At 38.1% G+C, this 27,297-nt stretch overlaps 1 protein-coding gene across 3 annotated transcripts in view; it reads right to left on the bottom strand.

Annotated features, from left to right (window-relative positions):
* LAMA3 (laminin subunit alpha 3) overlaps positions 1-27,297 on the bottom strand; it is a 2,187,360-nt gene that overhangs the window by 609,239 nt on the left and 1,550,824 nt on the right. For all 3 annotated transcript variants that reach the window (XM_044065357.1, XM_044065355.1, XM_044065356.1), the window contains exon 34: positions 4,615-4,819. In XM_044065357.1, coding sequence (XP_043921292.1) covers positions 4,615-4,819 — 205 coding nt within the window. The remainder of the gene's footprint in view (positions 1-4,614; positions 4,820-27,297) is intronic.

Below are 27,297 nucleotides of genomic sequence, written 5' to 3' on the forward strand. Positions count from 1 at the left end.
TTTCTACATCACCTAGACCTTTTCTCTTTATTTAAACCAACCCCACTACCTCTAGACACTCATTTGTGAAATTTATTACTTCTTTTATACAAATGTTTTCTTGCAATTATTATAATGCCATCTGCATATGTTAACAGAACTGGAATTCTTAACCCTTTGGGTGTTATATATCTCACCTCCTTCATTTTGTAATTTATTTTCTATAATATCATATTCATAGCTAATACAAACAGTATACAACTCACTGGACATCCCTGTCATGCACCATTCTTCATATGTAACTGCTTGGCTTAACCCACTATTTGCAAGTATTTTTACTTTATTATTGCTATACTCTGATATACATAATTGCCTAACTTTCTAATTTATATTAGATTCTTTCATTTCATATCCAGTTGTATCACATGCCTTATTAAGGTCTGCTATCATGATTTTCTTTTTTTATTTTCTATTCATAATATCATCCACAACTTTTCTATCATTAATAATTCTTGACATCCCTTCCCCTTTGTACTATACAAACTATCTTCCATAATATTTTCCATTTTAGTTTTTGATCTCTTTTGTATTATTTTCATAAAGATGTTATAATCATTATTATGCAACAGTATTGGTCTCCAGTTTTATAATTGTCTTCTATCTTCCTTCTTCCATATGAATTTAAGTATTCCACTGCATAATATGTTAAACATGAAACCTTCATTTAACCATTCATTCACAATCTTTAAATTTGTTTTTGCCAGTCTCTTAAATTTTTATACATTTCATACCCTAATCCATCTGGCCCTGCAGTTGGATCTATATTTACCTGTCCAGTACTTTATCTAGCTCATTTAAAGAAATCTCCTTTCCCAACTCATTATTCTCTTTTTTTTCTGTTTTACGTTCCATATTTTTCACTACCTTCTGTTTTTCTTTAAATATTTCGGGTACATATTGTAATCATAATCTTTTAATGAGTTCTTTCTATTTCTCCTTTTAAGGTTTTATTTCTCTCATTTCACTACCATCTTTCTTTACTAATCTGCTTAAGTAACTTGCTACTTCTTTTCTTTTTTCCTTCTAAAAGTATCTTTGCTTATACAACAATCTTGTATTTGTCTTGATTTCTTTCATATAATTCTTTTTCTTTGTTGAAGTACTTTCTATCACTAAGTTCTAAATCTTCCAATGCTTCATTATATGTTCTTTTATATTTTTCTTTCTCTTTTTCCCACATCATATTGCCGCTGTAAAAAATATTTTTATATTTTTCCTTAAATATCATCCATAATTCATCCAATTTTTATAAAATGTTTTCTACTAATTTGATCTTTCCATAACTGCATTACTAATCTCTTTCCTTCTTCATTCCTTGCTTTCTCATTCACCCTTTTTATTCCTTTGCCTACTTTTATATATTTCTTGCTTTATTTTACCTTTAGCCATATTGCAACATTATCATAAAATCCTGTTCCAATTACCTCTCCTTCTCCTATATCCAAGCATTCTGATACTATAAAATAATATGTTTCAGTTCTATACATACCCCTTTTGTAAGTGCTTGAATTTCTGTCCCAAAGTTTTAACTTACATTTTATAATTTCTAACATTTTTTATACCACTTTCTTTCATATTATGTTTGCCTTTTAAATCATAATTAAAGTTTCCTGTTATGATATTCATATTTACCAATACATAGTCTAAAATCTCATGAAACAACTTTCGTTTCTTTACAATTAGTATAAGCATACAATGTTCTAATTACATATACTTGTTATTTCCATTTTAAATCTACAATGGTTAATCTTCCCATTTTTATTAAAGTTATATCTAGTATCTTTACTGTATTTCTACAGTAGATAACTCTCATTTTCCAAATTCAAGATTATCTTTCCCTCTATAGTTTCTGTGTTTGTAATATTTCTTCATTTGTTAAAAATCTTGTGTCTTCTAGTATAATTACGTCTACATCACCCTTATTACACTACTCCAAAATCCCTATTCTTCTCACTATATTCTTAATACTATACACATTTACAGAAAGTAGTCTAAAATTTTTATATTCCTATTTCCTTAGATTCATACGCTCATAGTTGATTACTTGGCCAGCTTTCCTAATAGGCCATTCCAAGCTTAGCCAATTTCCCTCCCAAAGGTGAAAATCAAACACTGTACCTTGTTTCTATAACTCAAACACCTTGCCCATTATGCCAACTGCCACTCATTAGCTGTTTATATTCTTTTCCATCCATTTCCTTTCTTTTGTCTTTTGTACTTCTCCCTTTAAATGTTCTGATTCCTCTCTTGTACTAATAGAATTCTTTTTTCTTTTGCTACCTCCCAGTTTATGTCTTCTTCATTACTTATCTCAGAACCTTCTGCTATGTCCTCTTTATTATTTTTTCAGCTAATGTTTCTTCTATTTCTACTACTTCTAAAATGTATTCTCTCTGTTCATTTTCTTCTCTTTCTTTTTGTCTTTCTTTACTTTTCTTTTCATTTTTGCAATCCATCCATAAATGTCAAATGTTGTTACATTTATAACATTTCAATTCACATTTCTGCATCATGTCCCATTTCCCCAGAAATATAACATGTTTTGATTTCACAGTTACTTATCAAGCCCTTCTTTTAAAAAAAACATTTTTGCGTTGTCACCAGTATTTTACATCACCCCATTCCCTTCCACATTTATTATGGTTGGTAGATTTATCATTTTTATCTTTCTATTTTTAACACAATATTACAGTTCCTTCCACCAGTCCATAAATCCCTTTTATCATAAACATTTGCAATGTTCAGTACTTCCATATATTAAGTTTTAAAATGTCCTTTTAAAGTCTCTCTTTCTACCTCTGTTTGAAGTTGTACATGCATTTTCTTTTTTGTTTCCCTGTTAAATGCTTTTTATCACATAAAGATTCCACAGGTTACAGTCTTTCTTTTTTTCATATTCCCCAAGAAAAGTTTCCATTGAAAAAAAAATAGTATCAAATATAATGTTACAAAATGTTTCTTTGTTACTAATAAATGCTCTTACCTCATGTACTTTTATACCCAAAGAAACTATGAAATTGTCCCACACTTCACACCTGTCCATTTTTTGTCTTCTTTACTTTGAATCCTTACCACATACTCCCATTTTTCATTTTCTTCTGCCTTCTTTTTTACTACTTCCCTTGTGACGTTTTTTACTATCTTTGCATATGTTTTCTTTTCCATCTCACAACTATTCTTCAGGACTGTCTCTGCTTCCTCCTTTTGTATTCTATTCATAATGTTCCCCCAGGAAATATCTCCCTTATTTTCTTGCTCACTCTGAACCACTATTTCTTTAAGTAAATCATCCCACAACCCTCCCAACTGTAGGGTTGTAATTATATATCCGTCATTTGCCAACTTATCACAATCAAACAGATTTCTTTGAATCATCTCCTCAGACTCTTGCACACATTCTCCAATCTTGATATTTGCTTTCTCCCCAGTTTCTCTGACTGGTCCATTATCCCCCTCTCTCTCCATCTGTCTCCCTGTTTTTCTAGACCCCTTTGTTCCTGTAATGGAAACAGGTTCTTCCTGCAAAATGGGTCCCACTCACAACAATGATGAGTAGGGGAAGTACCCCAAATCTCTGGCCAAAGTTTCCTCTAGTAGTATAAATACCACCTCAGGTCTCCCTTGAAAAAGGTCATGAGCCTAGTGGGACTAACCTGGTCAACAAACAGAAAATGGATTTATAGGTGTTACATGCTATGTTACAATAATTAATCCTCAGTAGAGCAATGTGGAAGACAAGAAGGCTATGCACATGGGCTCAAGATTAAAAGGGAAAAAAATAAAAACTCTAGTACTGTCAACAGTATGACATTCACTTTTGGCCCTTCTCTATGCCACTGATCTTCAGTCTTAACTTCTCGTCCACTGACCCATTCATTCATTCCCTATGAAGTAATGAGATCCTGAGAAATCCACAGTAACAAGTGGGTCCTCCTTCTACAGGGAAAATAAACTTTTAGTGCTGCCTTTCTGCAGTCTCTCTGGAGGGCAACAGGAGAGGGAGAAGACATCATATTATAATTGGGGGTGAAAATTGTTTCTTGGTTCATATGTTAAAAAGTTCTCTCCTTTGCTCATGACAGAATTCTAAACATGAGAAAAGGCAGGCCAAGATCAACAACAGGTATGGGGAAATCAACCTGTAATGATGGTGAAGAAGGACAAAGCCCTTACTACAGCTCAGGTGACCTGAGTCCAGTTAGTAGCTCTGTTGCTTTATGGTGTGTGCGTGTGTGTGTGTGTGTGTGTGTGTGTGTGTGTGTGTGTGTGTGTGTGTGGGGGGGGTGGTATTAGGCCTTAGGAGAAAACACTCCTTGGTAGTAACATGACACTATCCCAAGAAGCCCTTAGGTGTGGAAGGTGACACCTTGGAATCACCTGATGTTTAGCTGCAGGTAGCCAAAAAGTGTAGAAAAAAACATTCAAAGACCAATCATTTGAGGTATGGTGGGTCAAAAAAATCTTTTAACTAGCAGTGATGTCACTCAAAAGGACAGCAGCACTTTCCCCAATATTAAGATACACCTGAAAAGCATTATGACAATAAAAAATATTGTTTATCTGTTCACTACTTACAAGCATTGTCCACTGCGTTTGTCACAGTCTGGGTCAGCAGCATTACTAATGCCAGAAGTTGAGCAGTTGCATCCCTCACAGCCAATTAAAGGGTGGTAGCTGAATGTTTCTTTAATACATATCTCACACTGTGGCTTTACAGTATGAGGTGGACATATACATTGACCAGTAATCTCATCACAGAGTCGATTTCCACAATTACAAGCTATATAAAAAGAAAGAAAAAACAAGTGTTGGTTACATTATGTAGTTTAGTATATAACATTATCTGTATTAAACATTCATGAACTGCACATAATTTCCTGCCTGTTCACATTGTGTATGTGTTTTGCACAGAGATAGCTCAATTTAATTTGGATACATGATTTCTCATCTGTATAATTATTTTATAGTCCTTTCTGCATTCTGCTTCTATTTCAGTCTTTAAGTACTCTGTTACAACAATTTGCTGTATTGTGTTGCCAGAATAATGAAGTTGTAGACCCTGGGGTCAAGTCCATTTATTGTTTTTTAGCTGGTTCATAAAGACTGAACAAATAAAAACACAGGCAGGGCTTTGCTTTTGTTAAAGCACCTAATTGTTCCCCTATAGTTTGAAAGTTGGATTAACCACATTAAATAGCATAAAAAACTGAGACTTGTTTAATGCATTCATATGTTAGGAAAGTACAATTGCATAAAGTCTTACCATAATGGTAGATGTCCATCTCTTCGCTTCTGCAGTATTCTTGACACATGGGATATAGGCCTGCAAGGCGACCTGATGTCTGGTCAGTATACCAAAGCCTTTAGGTTGCCATAGGGTATGTCGTATGTCACTAGTACCCTCCTCGCATAGCATAGGGCATAAAAGGGATGTCCATATGTACCCTTCTCAGAACTGAGAGCTCCAGCAGGAACACCAGTCCAAGAAAGGAAGATGTGAGCAATACATCCTAAAAGAAAGAAAAGATACCTGGGGGATGGAGGGTGGGAGTGAATACTGCAGCAATGAAAAGAAGGACATCTACCTCTATGATAAGATTTTACACAACTGTGCTACATCCTTCCATTCACTGCTGCAGTGTTAATAACACATGGGAGAGTACCAAAGCTTAGGAAGAACCCAGGGAGGAGGAAGCACCTGCAGAGCTCGCATTGCAAAATGGCCCTTGCAAAACCAGCCCTAGCTCTAGATATTGCATCCAGCTGGTAATGTTTGGTGAAAGCATGCACTGAAGTCCAAGTAGCTGCTTCAAGGATGTTTAACCCCTTGAAAAAAGCACCAGAGGAAGCAACAGCTTTGGTGGAATGAGCCTTAACAGAACAAGGAATGCTTTTACCATGATGAACATAACAAAAAGAAATAGCTTTAGAAATCAAAGAAGAAATAGTCTGCTTGGAAACAGCCACCCCTAAAGACCAAGGGTGAAAAGAAAGAAAAAGCTGATCAGACTTTCCAACAGTCTTAATCTTATCCAAGTAAAATCTGAGCTGTCTTTGCACATCTAAGGTATGAAGAACCCTCTCACTAGAAGACTGTGGAGAAGGGAAAAAGGTAGGCAATTGAATAGACTGATTCAAGGACAACTCGTTCCTTATGAAAAATAAGAAAAGGGGGAGAAGCCATAACAGCCTGAACCTCAGACACTCATCTGGCAGAAGTAAGGGCCAACAGAAGAATGGTCTTCCAGGAACAATACTGCAAGGAAGCTGAGGTAGTAGGCTCAAATGGAGCCTGAGTCAAGTTTTCCAAGACAAAATTAAGACACCAGGGAGGGGGAACAGGCTTCGTAACAGGTTTTATATGAAGGATGCCTTTAAGAAACGGCTTCACTTCAAACATAGAAGCTAAAGGAGGAGATAAAGGCAGACAAGCAGAAATAGCTGATAAAGGAGCCTTAACTGAAGAGTAGGCCAAACCAGCATTGAGCAATTCATACAAATAAGACAGAACCAAAGGAACATCCACAGTAAGTGGATCTAGGGTTCTTGAATGACACCAAATAGAAAACCTCTTAAACTGGGATAAGTAGGTTTTCCTGGTACTGGGCTTCCTGCCTCCTGCAGGACCCTAAGCACATTGTCAGAAAAAAGGTGTCTATGTGGAATCAAAATCCTATCACCCACAGAGTCAGCTCAAGAGTATACAAGTGAGGATGGATGACAGAACTCTTGGCTTGTGAGTAGTCCCACTCTGTGAGGTAACTTGTAATGATGGCCCTTGGCTAGGTGGAGAAGAAGAGGGAACCAATGTAGGCCAAAAGGGAGTCACCAGTGAGATTTTTGGAGATTATTGTTGAATCTTGTACAGGACTTTTTGAAAAAGAGGAAGGGAAAGAAGGCATACAGAAACATCCCCTTCCATGAGAATGACAGTGTGTCCACCTTCCACACCACAGGACTTGCTACCCTGCCACAAAACTGTTCATAAGGGAGCAAATAGATCTACTCAAGGAGTATTCCACTGATGGAAAATCTCCAAAAACACATCCCTATGAAGCATCCACTCATGGGATTGAGTTAAGGACCTGCTCAGAGTGTCTGCCACTGAATTTTGAGCTGAATGAATGAACATTGCATGAAGGGTTAGCTGATGTTTCACTAAAAGATCCCAGACCAGGGCTGCCAACTGGCAAAGAAGGTAGGACTTCATCCCCCTGCTTGTTCACACACCAAAGGACTGTAGTGTTGCCTGTGAACACCTTGAGAGGCCCTGGGGACAGGAGAGGGTGAAACGTTTGCAGAGCTGTTGTCAGTGCCCTCATCTCTCTGATGTTGATGTGGTCCTTCTGTTGAAAAGGAAACCAAACACCCTGAATCTTCAGAGAGCTGAGAGCTGCACCTCACCCCACATCTCAGGCATCTGTGAACAACTACTGAACTAGGAGAGGTGGATGAATAGGAAGGCCTGGATATAGGGGAAGTTGCTGAATCCACTATTGCAATTCCTTCTTTAGACAGGGTAGAACAAGAACTAGAAAATCTACAGGGTGTGCATGCTGTTTCCACACTGATGTTAGGAACCACTGGAGCTTCCTCAAGTGAAGTTTGGCTACATTGAGCATGGGAATGGTGGATGCCATAAACCCAGAACTCTCAAGTACTCCCTGCCCATAATGGAGGGCAGTTGAAGAAGATTCTGGAAGGAAACAATGAGTGTCTGCACCTTTAGAAGAGGCAGAGATGTCAACATAGGCACTGCCTGTACTCTGCACCCCAGGAACACCTGGTCCTGAGAAGAAGTCAGAGAACACTTTTCGAAATTTATAGTGACCCCAAGCTTTGTAGAAGAGAAATGGGAAAGTAGATATTTTACAAGAAAATCTCTGGTGAGGATGTCTGAAAGAGGAGGTCATTTAGGTAGGGGAAGACCTGAATCCCCTGAAGTCTGCAAAAAGCAATTACAGGTGCTAGGCATTTGGTGAATATCCTTGGGGCAGTAGAAAGGCCAAGGGGTAAAGCAGAAAACTGAAAATGCAAGGAAGTAACAGAGAAACATTAAAACTTACTGAAAGGGGAATGAATAGGAGTGTGGAGGTAAGCGTCCTTTCTATCCAGAGAAACAAGGAAGGCCTGCAGTAGCAGGAGAGGAAACAAGGTTTGAAGCAAAAGCATTTGAAAAGTAGGCACCTTCAGGAAAGTGTTTAGGTGAGAGAAGTCTAGAATGGTTATCCAAGTGCCTTCTTTTCTTGGAACCAGAAACATTTTGGAGTAAAATCCAGTCCCTCTCTGGGCAGCAGAGGCTTCTTGAATAGTGCTTTGAGCCTGAAGATCCCGAATAACCTCTGGAAAGAGATGTAACTGGCCTCAAGGAGTTTGAGGAATGCCCATGAAGGGAGGAAGAGATTTCCAAACCATGAAGTAGCCTAGTGAATGATGGAAAGGACTCAAGAGTCTTGGGTATTGTGTGACCAAAGAGGAAAAGAGAGAGAACAGATGAAGAGAAAGAGAAATGTGACTGGGAAGAGAGTGATGATCAGACAGGCCCTGTTTCATCAGGAAAGGGCTGCTTCTGAGCAGGAGTACTCTGAATGGGCTTACTTGGAGGAACTCTCCTCTCTTACTTTTCTGCTGTGGTCAAGACTGCCTATGAACAAAGGATGACTTACAAGGATAATTCCTTTGAAACTTAGGAACAGGAGAAACAAAAATATGTTTCCGATCTTGTAACACCTTCCATTTTTCCTATGGGGACTTAAACAAATCTGCAGCAGTACCAAGCAAGCACTTGTTATCCACAAGGGCATCCATTACCTTAGCTTTAATGTCATCAGGCAAAGGTTGAAGGCATAGCCAGGAATATCTCTTCAGCAAAGAGCCAGAAACTGCAGCTCTGGAAGAAGCATCTGTTGCATCATAACTGCACTTAATGTAGTGTCTAGCTACCTGAGAGGAAGCCCCCAACAGAGACAAGGCAGAAGTCTTAACCTCAGAATCATGAAGGTCAGCTAAATGTTGGCAAGTCTGGGAAAGCAGGACCAAGACTTACTTGGTCATGTGAGTCTGATAATTAATGGCTCTGAAGGCAAGGTTGGTAGAACTGTATACCATCTTGCCCAGCCTTTCCATAGTCCTACTGTCCTTATCAAAGGGAAGAAGCTTAGTGAAAGGCAGTAGTTTGGAAAGCTTATCAGAAGCCACAGAAACTACAGATGGATCAGCAGAAGGACACTTGTATAAATGTTTGCAGTCCTCTGGCACCTTATAGAAACAGTCAGGTTTTTTAGCGGCAGGGGTTGGGAATCTGGAACCTGTGAAGCAGAGGAAAAGGCATCCAAAAAGTCAGGCACAGGATGTAGAGCTGATGGCTTAAGGGAACCCATCTGAAGGAGCTCACAGTATCTCCTGTGCACATCAGACACATGAGAGCAATCCAATTTTAAATACTCCATCATAGTTATAATTGTATCCCCAAAACAGATCTCTTTAACAGGAGAGTCTGGACTGGTTGATTCCACTTCCTGAGAGCCATAGTCTAAAGAAGGAGGAATCTGTGTGGAGTAGGTCAAGGAGTCCTCATCAGAATCTACCTCGTCATCTGAGGAATCTTGATCTCTAACATATTTGGAAGGGGAAGGCAACCAAGAAGAGCTGGAACAGAGACCCACTGAGGTGGTTTCAGAGATATAAGGGCCTTAAACAGGCCCTGAGTAAAATTCTGCCAATCACTCTGAGGGTCTTTGGGAGCAGGAGATAAATGCTTTGTTTCCTGTTTCTTTTTTAAATGGGCATCCACCTTATGAAAGGTAGAAGGCCCAGAGGTAGCCCTGCACTCCATAATTGTAGTTGGCACTCCCTCCCTCTATGAAATACACCTAGGTCCTTCCATAATCACAAACCATGATTCCCTCTGGATGTCTGTAAAAGACACCTGCAAGATTTCCAAGGATGTGTAAGCAGACAAATCCATACCGGTCTCTGAACTGAACACAGAAGAGGAATCTGACTCTGGAACCATGTAAACCTCTTGGCCTTGAGAGAGAGAGTGATGTCTGATAAGGGAGGTGCAGCTGAATAATCTGACCTTGCAGCCTTAGCCTTCCTCTTTGTTTGCAGGTGTACTTCAGGCCTAGAAGCATCTTCCATTGAGCCTTAAGCTAAACATTTAAGATGCTGATTCTCTAGATAAATTTTGAGGGAGGAAAGGTGACTTCTGAGTGTTTTACACACAAAGGCCTGACAAATACTGCAAGATGTATTGCCATGAGCAGCCCCCAAGCAAAACAAACACTGCTGATGGAGATCCTTATGGAGAATTTGTCTCCCACAATTGCATTTTCCCCTTCAGGATGATATTAGCACAAATATAAACAAAGCAACCCAAAGCAAGGAAAAATACCAAATGGGGCACTTATCTGAGCCAAGGTACACCAGAACAACACAACAACGACTTGGTGGACCAGACTGATGATCAAAGGATGGTGTTTGGACTGGCGGCAAAGAAGTTCTGAGGAAGGTATGTCCAGATGTCCCTTTTATGCTACATTATGCAAGGAGCATACTAGTGACATACAGCATATCCTATGGCAACCTAAAGGTTTTGGTATATGGCCTGGATGCTGGATCACCTTGTGGGCTATATCCCATATGTTAAGAATACTGCAGCAGTGAACAGGACATCAAGTTGACTCTATCTAGAAAGAAAAACTATGATGATCTTTGTAGCTATTTATTCATCCTCTGACATGCACAAAGGGAAAAAACACACCTGCAGTCCAGTTTAATACCTGGCACAAAAGAACACTCTCTGTTTCTTTTCAGAAGTGATGACTATCATCACCTTGAGGGGAAAGCATGGTCCAAAAATTTGAAAATGTTTTCAAACAGCAGGTAACATATTCAATATTTGAAGAAAAAACCCACTGAAAACTGGAGAAATGACAAGCTACTATTTTTTAGACTACTGTTGAACAAAATGCAAAGTCTTTACTGAAAAAGATGGCATAAAGATTTTGCTGAGTAATGTAAAAAGTATCAGTAAGAAATTGGATAAAAACATCAACATAGCTGTCACAGTAGCTAGGATGGTAATGCCTTGTGTGACAGTGGCTACTCTGGCTCCCAATGTGTGTTTTGTGTGGGATTTGTCAATTTGTCATCCATTTAGGAGTCTGATTGACTTGGTTGGGTATGTGGTTGTCTGCGGCAGTGGTGTTTTTGCTTGACATTGTATATTTGCTTAATTTTTGGAGATTGTTGGGCCAATCATGGCCTTTCGGGCCTTCAGGAGTGGCGGTTGCACCTAATGCAGGTAGCTGAGACCCGACTTTGGCTGCTGGCTTTGGATTTTGAGTACTGTTTAGCTAGAGGGATCAGGACCGGTCTGGGACTTGGAATGTTACTGGTGTTGAGGATGGAGCTAGTGACGGTGTGGTTGGTGTGGATGGAGTGGATTGCTGTGGTCACTGTTTCACCTTGGTCAACTGTGGTCATTCAATCCTTCAGATGGTGGCAGTTGTGCTGACTGCAGGTAAGAGAAGCCCAACTTTGTCTATTGCTTTTTTTTCCAATAAACATCTTTATTAAATTATCATGTATGACACAGGCAGTCTTACATTTATATAAATGAAAACCAAACAAAACTGACACTACTTTAGTTGCAAACATTACACATCACAGACACCACTGATACAACTGTAGTTGCAAACATTACACATCACTTATAATCTAGCCAGTCATTGTCAGTTAAGCATTACATGGCTCATTCAAATCCTGATCTTAAACCTTGTTTCTTCTCTGCATATGTTGTGCCCACAATTCCCATTTTTCCTATGGAGTTTTGATGTGAATCTGGATTTGGGTTCTGTTGAGTCTGAAGGTACCGGACTTGGGACATTGCTGGTGCTGGGGATGGAGCTAGAGATGGTGTGGATGGTGAAGATTGCTCCGGTCGCTGTAATCCACTGTGATGGGTCAAGCATGGTTAGTGCAGCTTTGGTGCCATCAGATGGCTTAGACTCTGTTGTTGTTTATGTGTATTTGTTTCTGTTTTTATGTTTGTACATAAGCTTAGAGAAAAATTATTTTGTTAAGCTGTGCACTGTTTTTGTATGGTCTGAATGACAATAAAGTTAACTTTGAATTTGATTAAATGTGTCTTGGATTATAAGTGACTTAACTAAATTTGCTATCAAAAATGTATATCAAGCAAGACAGGAAGAGGAGTGCTAATTCTGGTTAGCAATAACTTCCCTACTTCACAGGATTTAATTTATTCAAACACAAGAATAACTGTAATCAATATCCATCATGGTCAGAGCAGATGTTCTTTTATGGGTTTTTATAAGAGTCTGATCTTATTTGGATAACAAGATCAGCATTATAAAAAATATTGCACATTATTTAATTATGGAACACAAACTTCCCAAACGTTTGTTGTTCAATCTATTATTCATCATAAAAATGGAGATGTATTTATTAGACATTATTCTTAAAGAAGGCTGTATATATAACGTCATTTCCTCGATAAATACAATGTCTTGGATATAGTATTGACTTGCCCAGGGATTCAATAATGCCTACACTAAGTATACACCATTCTGAGTGAACAGACAACACAGACCTCACACCTTCTTCCTCCTAATTTTACTTTTCCTACTGATATTCTTACAACTTTAAATATTGACAAGGATTCATAAAGGTTACCACAAAGTACAGACTATATGTACACTTAGTGTAATCTTTCTGACTGACTAGAAAGCAAAAAAAAATGTAATAAGAATGTTATTTAATACAGATCATGTACACTTAGTGTAGGTTTTATTGGATCTGGCCCTTGGTCTTTATTTCCAGTCTATTATATAAAACATTAACACTTGCTTGGAGTTTTGTATCATGAAAGTGTTGTACATGAAATATGGCTCTGTAAGAGAAAGGGGAAAGATTGGACTTTTGTTGACTTTGTTAAACTTGTGGGGGCTTTTGTTGACTCTGTTAAACTTGTGGGGGACTGAAAAGCATATATCTCAATTCATGTCATTAACATTTAGAAGGACACTAAAAGGAAAGGGAGAAAAGTAACTCTAAGTAAAACATTTTTTGTTCTTATCAGTTTTGCATAAAACATTTCATGATATAATTTGCATGTTATATGGTAAAGAATTTACAGTTATTGCTGTATGTGATAAAAATACTAAAGTTAGGAAGTGTTTTTGTTCTCTTTTAGTTTTAAGAAATGTAAGCATTATGATGTGAAAAGAGAAGAAAGACTGGACAAAAGCACGTTTAAGTTGATATGCTGTAATCATGGGTTGTTGAAGTGGTGATGGAGTATAAAAGTGCATAGATCATAATATGTGCAGAATTGATATGTTTTATTTTACTTTTGCATTGGTGAATATCTGGATTAAGGCCGTTGGCTTAATCTAATAACACCGTTTTGTGTAAGCATGTAAATAAAAGAACACTGAATGTAATAAAACGTTTTCCTTTAGCAAATAAATGCTCAGTTTCAGCAGTCTTTGGTGAGGGCAGATGTACATTTTATTCTTAATTTTCCATGCTGTCAAGCTGGTTGATATGCAATAAAAGCCACAGCACCTTTTAAAGGCTAATCTTAATTTTAGGTTAGGTTTTGCCTGTGTGTGAAGCTGTCAATTTGGGACAATTGTCCCTATCAGGAGGGTTAAACTTCATTATTTTCATATGTACATAGTTTTATGTGTTTATGAGTTTTATGTGTTTGCTTTTAGTTAATAGGTTATAATGATGTGTGTGTGTGTGTGTGTGTGTGTGTGTGTGTGTGTGTGTGTGTGTGTGTGTGTGTGTGTTTATTTGACACTTTTCATTAAAAAAAGTCTTGTGACATAGGTTCAAATGGAGATTACAAGAAATGGCTGTATAAAAATTCAACCTGTCAAATAAAAAAATAATAGTAGGTACATGTAAAACAAAAACTGGCAATAAACATTTATAAAAGCTGTCATATATAATAGGTAGGAATAATAACTTATTATAATGGCTACACTAAACATATTATTTTGGAAAGTGAATAGCCTCACAGCTATAGACAAAAAGGAAAAAGTGATGAATTATACTAAGAAATGCAGAGTGTAAATAGCAATGCCACAAAAGACACACATGTGAATTTGATAAAGAAAGGATTTAAGGAGGGATATTCAGCAGAATATCTGGGACAAGGAAAACAGGAGTACTTATACTAATTGTTAGAGGAGCTCCAATAGTGAAAGAAGAAGTAAAAGGAGACAGTAATCACAGATTTGTGGCAGTATGGGAATTCTGGCAAGGGAAGTGGATTATACTGGCATATATTTATATTCCAAAACTGCTGTTATGGAGTTTAAGAACATTTTGGGAGAAATAATTACCTTTCAGCATAGATGGAGGCTGGAATATGATTTGCAGCAGTGAGTATTTACCTGCGAGACATAGAAGGGAATATACAAAAAAGAAGGTAGATTTCTGAGGAAATGTATGAAAAAATATGGTATGGAAAATGTAAAATCAGTTGTAGGAACTAGGATAGAATCTGCATATTACTCCCCAAGGTACAATAACTGGGCAAGACTAGACAAAAATTATATTTCATAGGAACATGTGTATTGAAGTCCAATAACTATTTCAGATCATACACAAATAAGAACTAAGATGAAAATACAGGGTACTCAAACATAAAATAAAAATGAGATGGTGGCGCTTCCCCACATACCTGTTAAAAACACAGTGGAATTTAAGGAATGGGTAGTGGAAATTATTCAAGAGTTCTTAGTTAATTTCTTCAGAAGTTATAGCTAGTGAGTGGGATAAAATGAAAGAGGAGTTTAAGAGTCAGGTAGAAATAAAAGACGAGTTTAAGAGACAGGTAGAAATAAAAGAAAAACAGATATGGTTAAGAAGTAACAGGAGTTATTTAGAAGCATACCACTCAATCTCTTTGCACAACAAAATTGGACAAAGCCAAAAATAATGGGGGGACAAAGGCCCAAAAATAAGGACAAATTTTAAACATTGCTCTTATAAATATAGAAAGCTGCTAGAATAAAAGATGTGTTACCATGCAACTTCTGATGGGTACGATGTCTGAAGTTCAAATAGTTGTCATTATTTAATGAATTCAGTTCTCACTGATTTGCCAGAAAATGACATTTTACATAGAAAAGGCCACAAAAATGAGACAAAAATCTGGAAATTCTGTGAAAATCCAGACAGTTCAGAGGTATGTTTAGAAGGGCTGACAAAGGTTACTGTATTACAGAATAAGGGAAATCTCATAGAACAAAAAGAGGCACAATTACATAGTGCTAAAGAGAAAATAAGGGAGTATTTGTATTATATGCATCAGTTTAGAAAGATTGCTGTTAAGTAACTGTTTTTTGATAAAAACTCCAGAGGACAAAAACTTTTAGCACAACAACTTATGCAATGGAAAGTGGAAATGGTTTTATTTTTATTTATTTATTTATTGGGAAATTCCAACTGGACACAGTTCCTTTTTCAGTGGAAGCCCGGGGAGAAAAGCTCCACAGAACAATAACTGAGCAGTAGAGTACATGAAGAACAATTGAATATATATACAATAGCAAATTATACATACTGCAGCAAACATTAGCTAAACATCCAATATGAAACATAGTAATGAACAGATATACCAATATCTATCTAAAGGCTAGGAATAGTACTAAGATCAAACAGATACTGTTCTAAACTCGTATACCTAAATCTTATATACAAATATTGCACTAAACACAAGCAGTTATAAAGCAGAAGCTCCATATGAAGATGGAACAAGCTAGAAGGGCTAATGGGATGGAAGGGGAAGATAGATGAGTAAGAGAGGAGACTGAGTGAGTACTATATGTGGTAGTGATAGGAAGCTAGGTGTAAGTCAGTTGGATATGTATTTGGAGTTGAGATGAAGTGAGGTAGTTAAGCATGTTATAACAGGTCTAAGAGACTAGTGAGGTGGAAAGGGGAGGGTAAAGGGTGAGCCAGAGTCTGGAGAGGAAGGAATGCAATGATCAGAAGGTGTGACACGGTGGCTAGGAGAGGGGAGAGGAAGGGGAGGTAAAAGAAGGTTAACTAGTCGGGATTGGTGCATGGGCCTAACCAGAGACTGTTTAAGTGAGTTTTTAGTGCAGTTTTGGAGTGATTGCAAGAAGGTAGTGTGGTTATAGAGGGGGGAGATTTATTTATTTATTTGCAGTTTGCTTACCAGGGTGGTCCATTGGGCCTTGGGGAGCCCGTTTTCAATGGAATCCTGGGGAGAAAAAGCTCCAAGTTGCAACTAGTTAAAGTAACAGTATTACAAATACAAATACAATACAATTACAGAAAAGTAAAAATAAAATAAAATAAATTTTAGGTTGTTCCATAATCTGGATATGATGCAGGATAATAGTGCTTCTCCTGCTGAGTTCTCGGGTTTGGCCACTAGAAGTAGATTTTTGCTGCTGGAGCGTAGAGGTCTAGTGGATCTGTAGGGCTGAAGAAGGTTTTGAAAGGATGGGACTTTAAGAGGATGGTTTACAAACTTGTGGGCAAGGGGGAGTTGATTCAGGTGAAGACGTTGAGGGAGTTCAAGCCAGTTAAGTTCTCTAAGTGAGTTACAGTGGTGGCTGCAATAAGATGCACCAGTGGCAAGCCTTGAGCTTGTTTAGGTCTGTTTTTCTAAGGTAGGTAAGTATAGGAGAGGCGTAAAGTGTAGATTAGGTGGGAATTGGCAGCTGAAATTCTGGCTGTCTTGGTGAGGAATTGTTTGTTTCTGTACAATGCACCTAATTTTTTGTGAACCTTTTTTTATGGTAACAGAAATGTGAGTGTCAAATCTGAGATTGTTATCAATTTCAACACCAAGCAGTTTGATGTGTTCTGTTGGGGAGATGACAGTATTGCTTTTGGCTGGAATATTAAAGTGGGGGATAACTGGGTTAGATTTAGTGGGTTCGAAGATAAGGAGTTTAGTCTTGCTTGGGTTGAGTAATAACTGGGCATTAGATACCCAGTTTTCTACAGATGAAAAGGCTTCCTGTGTGATCTTGTGAAGTTCAGGTATAGTTGAAGCTGAGCAGATGAGGGTAGAGTTATCTGCATACTGTACAAGAGAAGCATGCTTGGTGGCTGTGAATAGATCATTGGTGAAGCGTGAGAATAGTAGGGGACCAAGGATGGAGCCTTGGGGAACACTGAGTGTTACAGGAAGTCGAGGATATAGGTCATTATGCCAGACAACTGATTGTTGGCGGCCAGTTAGATAGCTGTGAAACCAGTCACTAGCTGATTGGGAAAAGGATAGGTTAGTGAGAACAGAGATTAGTAGTTTGTGTAAGACCATGTCAAAAGCCTTGGACAGATCCAGAAATATAGCAGAGGAGAAAAGGCCATTATTTTTATGATGAAGGATAGCATTAGTGAAATGGTTGTTGCCAAACTTAGTTAGCCTATAACAAGAAAAATAATCAGAGGTCTTGTGGGGGATATCAGAGATATTTTGGAAATTTTATGAAAATGTGTATAAAGCAGAGAAATATGGAAATCAAGAAACAGCACAATTGGAAATGTGTATTTAAGACTTAAGTATGCCAAGGTTAGAGGTAGAGGGCTCAACAATTAGTTAAGATAGGAGGAGATAAGATGAAAATGGTGGCATACGATCAATCAGCATAAAAGTCTCCAGCAGTAGATGGTATTTCTGTGAAAGTTTGGAAGCTAGGAGGGAAGAAAGTGATAAAGATCTGGAAGGCTTTAACAGTATTTTAAAAGGAGTGGAAGCACCAGCATCCTGAAAGAAAGCTGTGGTGGCTGTAATACCTAAAGATTATAAAGGCCTACATGAAGATCCATCTTCATGTAGGCTCATTTCAACTTTTTAACCATGATTATAAAGTACTTATGCCTATAACAGCTAAGCAAATGGCAATGTTGTTGCCAAAATTGATAGATACGTATCAATGTAATTTTCTGGAGAGGAGGCAAATCTTTGACAACATTAACAGAACAGTGATGATCCATAAGGAAGAAGAGTGTAAGAAAATACCACTGTTGTTACTGGGTCTTGATGCAGAGAAAGCATTCAATGGAGTAAGCTGGGGAAATTGAAGCATTTGCATTCCCTGATACAATTACAAGATTAATTAGGAGGACATATGAGGGCTCAGAGGCATAAATTTAATTTGAAGGGTTCCTTTCTGACAAGTTGTGACTTAAGATAGGAACCAGGCAGGGGTGTCCTCTTTTCTCTTTTGCTATTTCCTTTATATTTACAGCCATGGGCAAAGAAAACAAGGGGCTCAGAAATTAAAGAATAAAATTGATACAGTAATCAAAAAAGTTGGCTTTATTTGCAGACAATTTTATTCTGTACCTGATAAAAACAAAAAATGACATATTAGTGTTGTGGAACATCTTGAGGCACCTTCATGTCTTTTTGGAATATAAAATTAATGAAGACAAAATAATAGCTATAGCTGTAAACTAGGCACCTACACATGAACTGATCCAGCAAATACCCATATTTATTGGGACATGATAGAATAAAGCATTTAGGAGTATGAATTAAAATGGATTCTAGTTTGGCAGCTAACGATATGTGGGAAGAGACTAAACAAAAGATAAAATAAAAACTGAGAAACTGGAAGCTCTTTTTATGGATATGGATAGCAAGATACAAGCAGTACTTAATCCATTTAGCTTTATATACAGGTCAGGCATATTTTTATCAACCACAGAAGAAGTTGTGGACAGTAAATAAAGAGTTGAAGATTTTATCATGGATGGGAAAAGGGCAAGGGGCAAGTGGGATAAGTTAATGCTTCCAATAGAGCATGCTGGATTAGGATAACCTGATTTGAAGCGTTATTTTAGACTTACATGTTTAAGGCTCATATACATAACACAAGCAGAAAACTATAAGTCAAAGTGGAAAGGGATGATGATGCAGGGGCGGGAGGCTGGAATTAAAGAAATAATGAGAGAGTGGGATTTCGGATGTAGATCCTTAAGGAGAATAACAACATGTACACAGAATATTATATTCATAGAGTAGCAGAAAGTATTTTAAGAACTAAGCCAAAATGAGAATGGAGAAAGGAAAAAGGAGATTTTTCCAACAGGGATGACTGCAATTAGGGGTACAGAGTACAGGAAAGAGAGGGTAGAAGGTTACTGGAGAAAACTGTCAAAGGAACTCAGGTATTGGTACCAAATATCTAGAGAGGGAAGGGTAAAAGAATAGGAAGAAACCACAAAAACTTTTGGACTGCAGGCCAGAGACTGCCCTCCCTATCAGGGATTGATATCTGAGATATCGGAGTATAGGCACAGATAAAAGGATAGGGGAATTCTAAAAGAAAAACCTGCTGTGGTAGAGCTTTTAACTGAATCTGGAACAGAAGCTGCTGTTAAATAAAGGATAATTAGTAGGACATATAAAATACTGCACAATAACTATAGGAATTGATCAGAGGAGGTTAAAAAAGACTGGGAAGTGAGATTGGATAAGCAATTTAAGAGGAAACAATAGGAAACATATGTATGGCTTTCAAATATGCAACAAAGTCTAGAACTTGTTAGAAAAACCTTATCAAAGACCAAGGCATTATTGTTCAGTTTCAGACAATATTCCAAATATATTTATCTCCACAATTACTAAAAATTACTAACAATGTTAAGCTAGTTTTTGCTTTTCTTTCTTCAAGGTTCCACAGAAAAAGTGTACATTCCTGAATGTTTTAAAAATGCATTTATTTTCCTTATATACAAGGAATTAATGTTGATAATTAGGAAATACTTTGATTACACTCTCCTGAAATTCACGTTCATCTTAATATTTAAGTTTTCCACTAAGGATTTGTTGATTCAGGATCTTGTCTTAGTAATAGTACCCTGTTTTATTCAAATATTAAGAACATCATGCAGGTGCCTTCTGTATGGAGTCTACATGTCCTTCTTGTATTTGTGTCGGTTTCTTCCAGGTGCTCTGGTTTCCTCTCACATTCCAAAGACATGCAGTAGGTGGATTGGACACTCTAAATTGGCCATAGCTGTGAGTGTGTGGTGTGGAAGAACTACCATGACAAAGCTAGCCACACAACAGTGTAAACCTTGGCTCTAGATGATTGTCACTGTTAAAGTGGCTCCCTGAGCCCATGTGCAAAAAAATGGGAAAATGGGTTATGGATGGATGGATGGATGGATGGATGGATGGATCTGAGGATCTCTCAGGTGATTATAATTATCTAGATACCTAGGGCGGTGCAGTGGTTAGCATTGTCGCCTCACAGCAAAAGGTTCTCTGGTTCAATTCTCAGCTAGGGTTCCTTCTGTGTGGAGTCTGCATGTCCTCCTTGCATTCATGTGGGTTTCCTCCTAGTGCTCCGGTTTCCTCCCACATTCCAAAGTTGTGTCTGGAGGGTTTCTCTCAGGGCCTCATCTGAAAATGGGCTCTGTCCCAATTGGGCTTTCCTAGTAAACAAATGTTAAATAAATAATAAATTTCTCTAAAAGACACCCTTATATATATATGGGTATTTTAAATAGTTTAAAAAGTATTCAGATTAATTTTTTAGCATGGTTGTGGATTTCTGGGCTGTAAATCAATTTTATCAAGTTACGTTAAATCAGACTATCATTGCCAAGGTTTATCAGGTGTGGTGTAATGTACTTATTTTAGACTTCCTTTTTTGTTTTATTTGTTTATTCAAAAAACTGAGGCTAACACTATGGTATGGTACTATGATTTAGTGATGACTGTGACCTGGTTTCTATCATTAATAATACAGGCGATCAACTGATCTTACTAAACTTTCTTCAGAGTCTTTAGTGCTATTAGTTCTACTGATGAATGAATTCTGGCTCCACTCTTTTCATTTTATATCTGTGGTATGACCAGTAACAGAGGATAATGCCACAAATCAGTAGCAGGTTCAATATGCACAAAAATATTTTACAAAGAGATGTTACAAAAACATAAGGTATTCTAAACATCTAGAAAAATGTAACTTGTTTTCCACTTATAAACTTTTTAGGGAAGAACTGACTGATAAAGTTGTTTTCATCTGAGGAATAGCTGGTTTTGTTAGGCATTATTCAGGGTGATCATCCTTGTAGTGCCATGATTATGTTCCGATACTCGGAAAAAAGATAAACTTGTTAAATGCTTCCCTAGCAAGAGACCTAATCATAACAGTGCGTAGGGGTGCTTAACAAAGCTATTTTACCTTCTACAAGTGGAGCACTTCATTTTTACCTGATATATCTCTCAAATGTCCCTTATTTTGCAGAACATCCCTGGTTTTGCTTTACATTTTTGCCCTGTCCCTCATAAAACTTTAATTTTCTGGTAAATCACTGAGGATTACAGTCAGTAATGCCACTCATTAGACTTTCATACTTCTTATTGTCCAGAAAATGCATGTTGATGCAAAACCTGTTGTTCTATTAACTTTTTAAGTGAGATAGGGAAATATTTAAAAACTCTCCCTGATCTTGGTTCTTTGTGCTCCCCCTCCAATAATTTTGTAATTGTCCATAATTCATAAACAAAGACATTAACAGGTACATTGCTACCTGTATGGCAGTGTTAACTGCTCTACTAAACTTTAAAGCTGGTAAAACAGTTCACATTTCAATACATTTTCTTTTTTTCTTTTATCTTCTACAACAGGTAGTACATGGAACAGATAAGGATCCATAAACTTCAAAGAATTAGAGCGGGTCTCTGATCATAGCCCTTAAGTTTTTTTTCTAAGTGGATGCCAAGATTCACCTCTCAAACTTTATCTTGAGGTGAATTTCTTGGTAATCATGTCTCAAACACATAATATGAGAGTTATGATCAGAGATCTGATCAGAAATGTGGAACATGTACAACTATAGTTGCAAGTAGGAAAACTGCTGGAAAAAACTCAAGTCAATCAGGACCGAATGCAGGAATGGTTAAGGAGAGGTGAATTTAAAGCAAAACACAAAAGGTTACTATTGGCATCCAAGGACAGTGGACTACATGCATGTTGGTTTACAAAGTCCATTGAACATGTCAGAGAAATAGGCAAACGCAGGTTTTGTAAAACAGAATTGGAAACAGACACACATTTTGTTGCTGGGTGTGATAAATTAATGGCAGAAGGCCTGTATACTGAAATACATAATAATGTGGCAACACTGCTGCACTGGGGATTGTGCAAACATTATAATATTGTTGTATTTGCGAAGCATTGGAAACATGAGCCACACAGCATTACAGAAAATTATGTTTATATCACATGGGATCACCCATTACCAACAGTTCAAAAAATAGTTGTGAGAAAACCATATATAGCAGTCCATGAAAGAAGACAAAAGTAGCATTGATCACTGAAATTGCTACACCTAGTGACTACAGTGTCATACACAGAGAGAGACAAAGTCATAAAATACCAGGATTTGCAGGCAGAAATGAGGGCAATGAAGAAGGATAGCCAGACAGTTACAACAGTAGTAAGATCAATGGGCCTTTTAAAAAAAGAGATTTTACAATCATGCTTAGATATGTTACCGATGGTTTCCATGGTGGTACGGTGGTAGCGTTGTTACCTCACAGCAAGAGGTTCTCCCGTTCGATTCTCGGCTTGGCTTGGAAGTGCCTTCTGTGTGGTGTCGGCATGTCGTCCCCGCTGTTGGGTAGTGTTCAAAAGACATGTGTGCATAAATGGGCATTCCTTTGTTGAATGTTGGGTATCGAGCTGGCACCTCGGCATTTCGTAAAAATCTACTGCCAATCATTAGCGGACCGGAGTTCCGTTGTGGCGACCCCTTACTGGGAAAAAGCCGAAAGACAAACAAAACTTAGATATGTTACTGATACATGTAATTCTGTATGAACTGCAGAAGGAGTCAATGCTGGGCATTGCAGGTTCTATGAAGAGCACTTCTGGCTAACATCAAAGATTGAAACAATACTAATTTCAAGAACTTTAATCATGCTTTGACTTAGGAATGGGGTCCATTCCTGTCATGGTATTAGAAACCCAAAAAACTTGGAAAAAAATTAAACCTGGAATAAATAGGTTTAATTATAAAATATTTGTTTATTCTGATTTAAGACATTTTTCACATTTATAAACAGCAGTAGAAAAATATACATGTATAACAAAAAAGTGATTATTTTATTCTTGTTATAATTGTGGTAACATTGCCATATACATCTTTGTTAGATCCAGGGCAATTTTTTAATGCAGCTAGAAATGTAGACTGCTAGCAAGTGGTCTGTTTAAAACAAAATCTCATGATTCCTCCTTTTTGAACAGCAATCTTTCATAGCATCATTAGGTGACAACTATACCAGAAATCACAATTTCAGGTCACTCTAGCTTTCTGATTTTCCATGTAACATCAAATATCCATGGTATCTGGCACTGTGGTGAACATGGATGGAGCCCTATTTTTACATGTAACACCAAAGCTCCATGATAATGCATATTTTTTTGTCTGAGCTTATTAACTCAGTTTGGACATCACAGATGTATTTGGTAGCAGGTTTTGAGCCAGACATGGATGTGTGACTGCTACATACCCAATGTTAGAGATATGAACTTGATGCTCTAAAACTGAATATTGTGAAGGTATTGAGATGTTCATCTCAGATAGAGCACAGCAATCAGTAAGTACATATGTTGTTTGCAAAAGTACAGTTTTGTACCTACCATAAATGTAGATGTTCGAGTGCTCATACAGCTGCAGTCATTACAGATGGGTTATCCTGCCGTCAGGCGGGTCCTCAGTTGGCCGAATTCCAAAGTCTAGGTCCGGCGTCAGTTGTCGTCGCTTCTTCCCTGACGTCAGTGCGGCAGGGGTACAAAAGAGGAAGCCGCTGCCATTTTCTTCAGTTTTTCTTGCCCCAGATGTCAGGTGCCCCCAGAAGGAAGGCAAAACATAATGTTATGCAGACATACAATATAGAAAAATCAAAAAACAGTAGTTGCAAGCAAATACACCATAAAAGAATACCCCAAACAGGTTGTATGATAAGGTGTTTGTCATAAGGCCTGTCCTAAGAGGGGACGGAGGGGGGGGGGTAACCTGGACTGCAGCTGTATGAGCACTCGAACATCTACATTTATGGTAGGTACAAAACTGTACTATGTTCATCGTGCATACAGCTGCAGTCATTACAGATGGGAAGAATCCCAAAGCTAAGTAAGGGTGGTAGGCACTAAGTGGAACTAGGAGGAGCGAGGATGCCCTGCAAGACTGCTGTGGCAAAACTCGCTCTAGATTTAGAGTATAATGGAAGGTGATAGTGCTTGGAGAAAGTGTGCACTGAACTCCAAGTGGCTGCTTCCAAAATGTCCTTGGTAGGGACGCCCCTGAGGAAAGCTGCAGAGATAGCTGTGGCCCTGGTGGAGTGGGATCTGATGCATGCAGGCACAGTTTTTCCATGAAATGAGTAACAAAAGCGTATGCAGTGGGCTATCCATTTTGAAATTGTCTGTTTGGAAATAGCCTTTCCTTGAGCACCTGTAGCATAGGACACAAAGAGTTGCTCGGATTTCCTGAATGGCTTTGTCCTGTCCAAATAATAATGAAGTTGTCTGTGAATGTCCAAGGAATGTAGTAGTCTTTCCCCTTTGTTTTGTGGATTTGGATAAAAGGTAGGTAAGTGGATAGTCTGATTCAAAGCTACACTGGATATTACCTTTGGCATAAAGGTAGGGTTGGTTCATAAGGAAACTCTGTCCTGATGGAAAATGATGAATGGTTGCACAGCCATGAGGGCCTGTAGCTCCGAAACCCTGTGTGCTGAGGTGATAGCCAGAAGAAAGGCTGTTTTCCATGACAAGTATTGTAGTTCTGTTGAAGAAGCTGGCTCAAAGGGGGGAAGGGTCAGCTTTTCCAATATGAAGTTGAGGTCCCAAGCAGGGACTGGTGGTTTCCTTGGGGGTTTAATATTTTTTGCCCCTCTGAGGAACTGCCTTAAGAGAGGATGTGAGAATAAAGGAGGATCTGTGTTGTATTGTGCAGAAATGGCTGAAGCGTGGATCTTGATGGAGGAGAAGGAAAGTCCACTATTTAACATCTCAGCTAGGTACTGTAAAATTTGAGGTATATTTATTACCCAAGGATTCTGGCCCTTTTCTTGATTTCAGGCACAAAATCGTTTCCATTTGGCGGAGTAGGCTTTTCTAGTAGAAGGTCTTCTGGCCTCCAAGATGACATCCTGCACCTCCTTGGAGAGGAGAGTCTGTTGGGAAATTAAGGAATTCTCCATGCAGCTAGATTTAGGGTTTTGAGCTGGCTGTGAAGGGTTTTGTAGTTGTGTTGGGACAACAGAAGAGGGACTAGAGGTAGGATCCATGGTGGGGAATGTGTCAGGCTCTTCAGGAGCGGATACCAGTGTAGCTTTGGCCAGTCTGGAGCAATGAGAATCATTTTCGGCCTCTCTGCTCTGGCTTTTAATAGAACTTTGGTCAGTAGAGGAAGAGGCAGGAAGGCATAAACTGTCAATGTTGTCCAATTGAAAGAGAGTGCGTCCACTTTCCAGGCCTGTGGATGATAGGTCCTTGAAAAAATTTTTTCAACTGGTAATTTCTGTGGGTAGCAAATAGATCTATGTCTGGCTGTCCCCATGCCTGAGTAATCTTTGTGAAAACTTGAGGATGCAACTTCCATTCGTGTGGATCTGTCATATTTCTGCTTAGGTTGTCTGCCAGTGCGTTTTCCTTCCCTGGCAGGAATTGTACCTGTAGTTGAATTTGCAATTCCAGTGCTGTGTTCCATAGGGTCATGGCTTGCCTGCACAGGGGGTATGAATGAGTTCCCCCCTGTTTGTTTATGTACTACATCACTGTGGTGTTGTCTGTCCTTATCAATAGCTGGTCTGGATGCAGTAGGTCTTTGAAGGTCATAAGAGCATTTTGCATGGCTAGCATCTACTTTTGGTTGATGTGTAGGTGCTTCTCTTTTTGGGACCATTTTCCCTGAATGCACTGATCTGCCATGTGTGCTCCCCAGGCATAGTCTGAGGCGTCTGTTGTGATGATTTGAGTTGCTTGAGGTACACAGAAAGAGAGACCTGTATTTCTTTGCCATGCTTGAGCCCACCACAAAAATTCCTTTTGAAGGCATGGAATGAGTGGTATAATTGTTTCCAAGCTGTGGCTGTGTTGAGACCATAAGTTTTTTTAGATACCTTTATTCACAATTCAACAAAAGTAAGCGCTTTCAGATTAAACCATTTTTAAAAAGTAGAAGGATTTTTAGACCTAAATGAATAAATAATCAGTACAGTGATTGTTTATAATAATGGATATATTTGATGTGTGCCTGTAGAGGCCTAATTTTTATTGTTTTTTAGTATATGCTATATCATATTGTCTGAATGTAATAACTTATTTTGTATTATTCATATGTCTTTTTTACATGGTTTTAGTTTTATATTGTATGCAACAATGATGCATTAATTCTGTTTCATACTAAGAAGTTTTATGGCTTCAGCTAAATTATCTTAGATATATGTTACATGCAATGATGTTATATAAACCTGGACTTTTTGTATAAGGTTTATTTTTATGTTTGCTGTATTCTCAATGGAGTAGTAGCACTTTAAATTACACTTCAACTTTAAAAGTTTTTCACCAATCATAGCCAAGGGAGGGCTATTTAAACAATTATTATGTTTTACTGTTTATAAAAGTCTGAAGAAGCCTACGGGTGAAAGCGCTTACTTTTGTTGAATTGTGAATAAAGGTATTTTTATCTACGAGTTCAGTAATATTATTGGAATATTGAAAAATCTCTATTTGCGTGTCTAGTAACGCCATTGGATTATTGGAAATCTCTATCTACGATTCTTTTGAAGTTTCTTGAGACTGTGACTCAGTGCCGTTAGGGGACAGCGTTTTATGGTGATTGATTTTACTTATTTCTGGCTGACGCTGTTTCCGAGCTCTGTCGGCTTGCTGTGCTGCATTTGGGTGTACCTGTAGATATGTGTTTAGGATGGATAGGTCTAAGATAGGTCTCCAATCTTTGTCTTTCCTTGGTACCAGGAATAGTCTGGAATAAAAACCTTGACCTTGTTCTTTTGCAGGTACCTCTTGAATCGCTATCATGTCCATGAGAGCGGAAATTTGTTTTTGTGCCTCTGCCCTTTGATTTTGTGGCAGGTTTGGCATGCCTCTCATTTTTGGAAGGGTGTGAAAGTGGAACCTGTAGCCTCTGTCTATAATGTCCAGAATCCATTTGTCTTTTGTAACAATATGCCAATTT

This window comes from Protopterus annectens, chromosome 3.part0 (assembly GCF_019279795.1).
Source record: "Protopterus annectens isolate FY-2018-M chromosome 3.part0, PAN1.0, whole genome shotgun sequence".
Taxonomy (NCBI): domain Eukaryota; kingdom Metazoa; phylum Chordata; order Ceratodontiformes; family Protopteridae; genus Protopterus; species Protopterus annectens.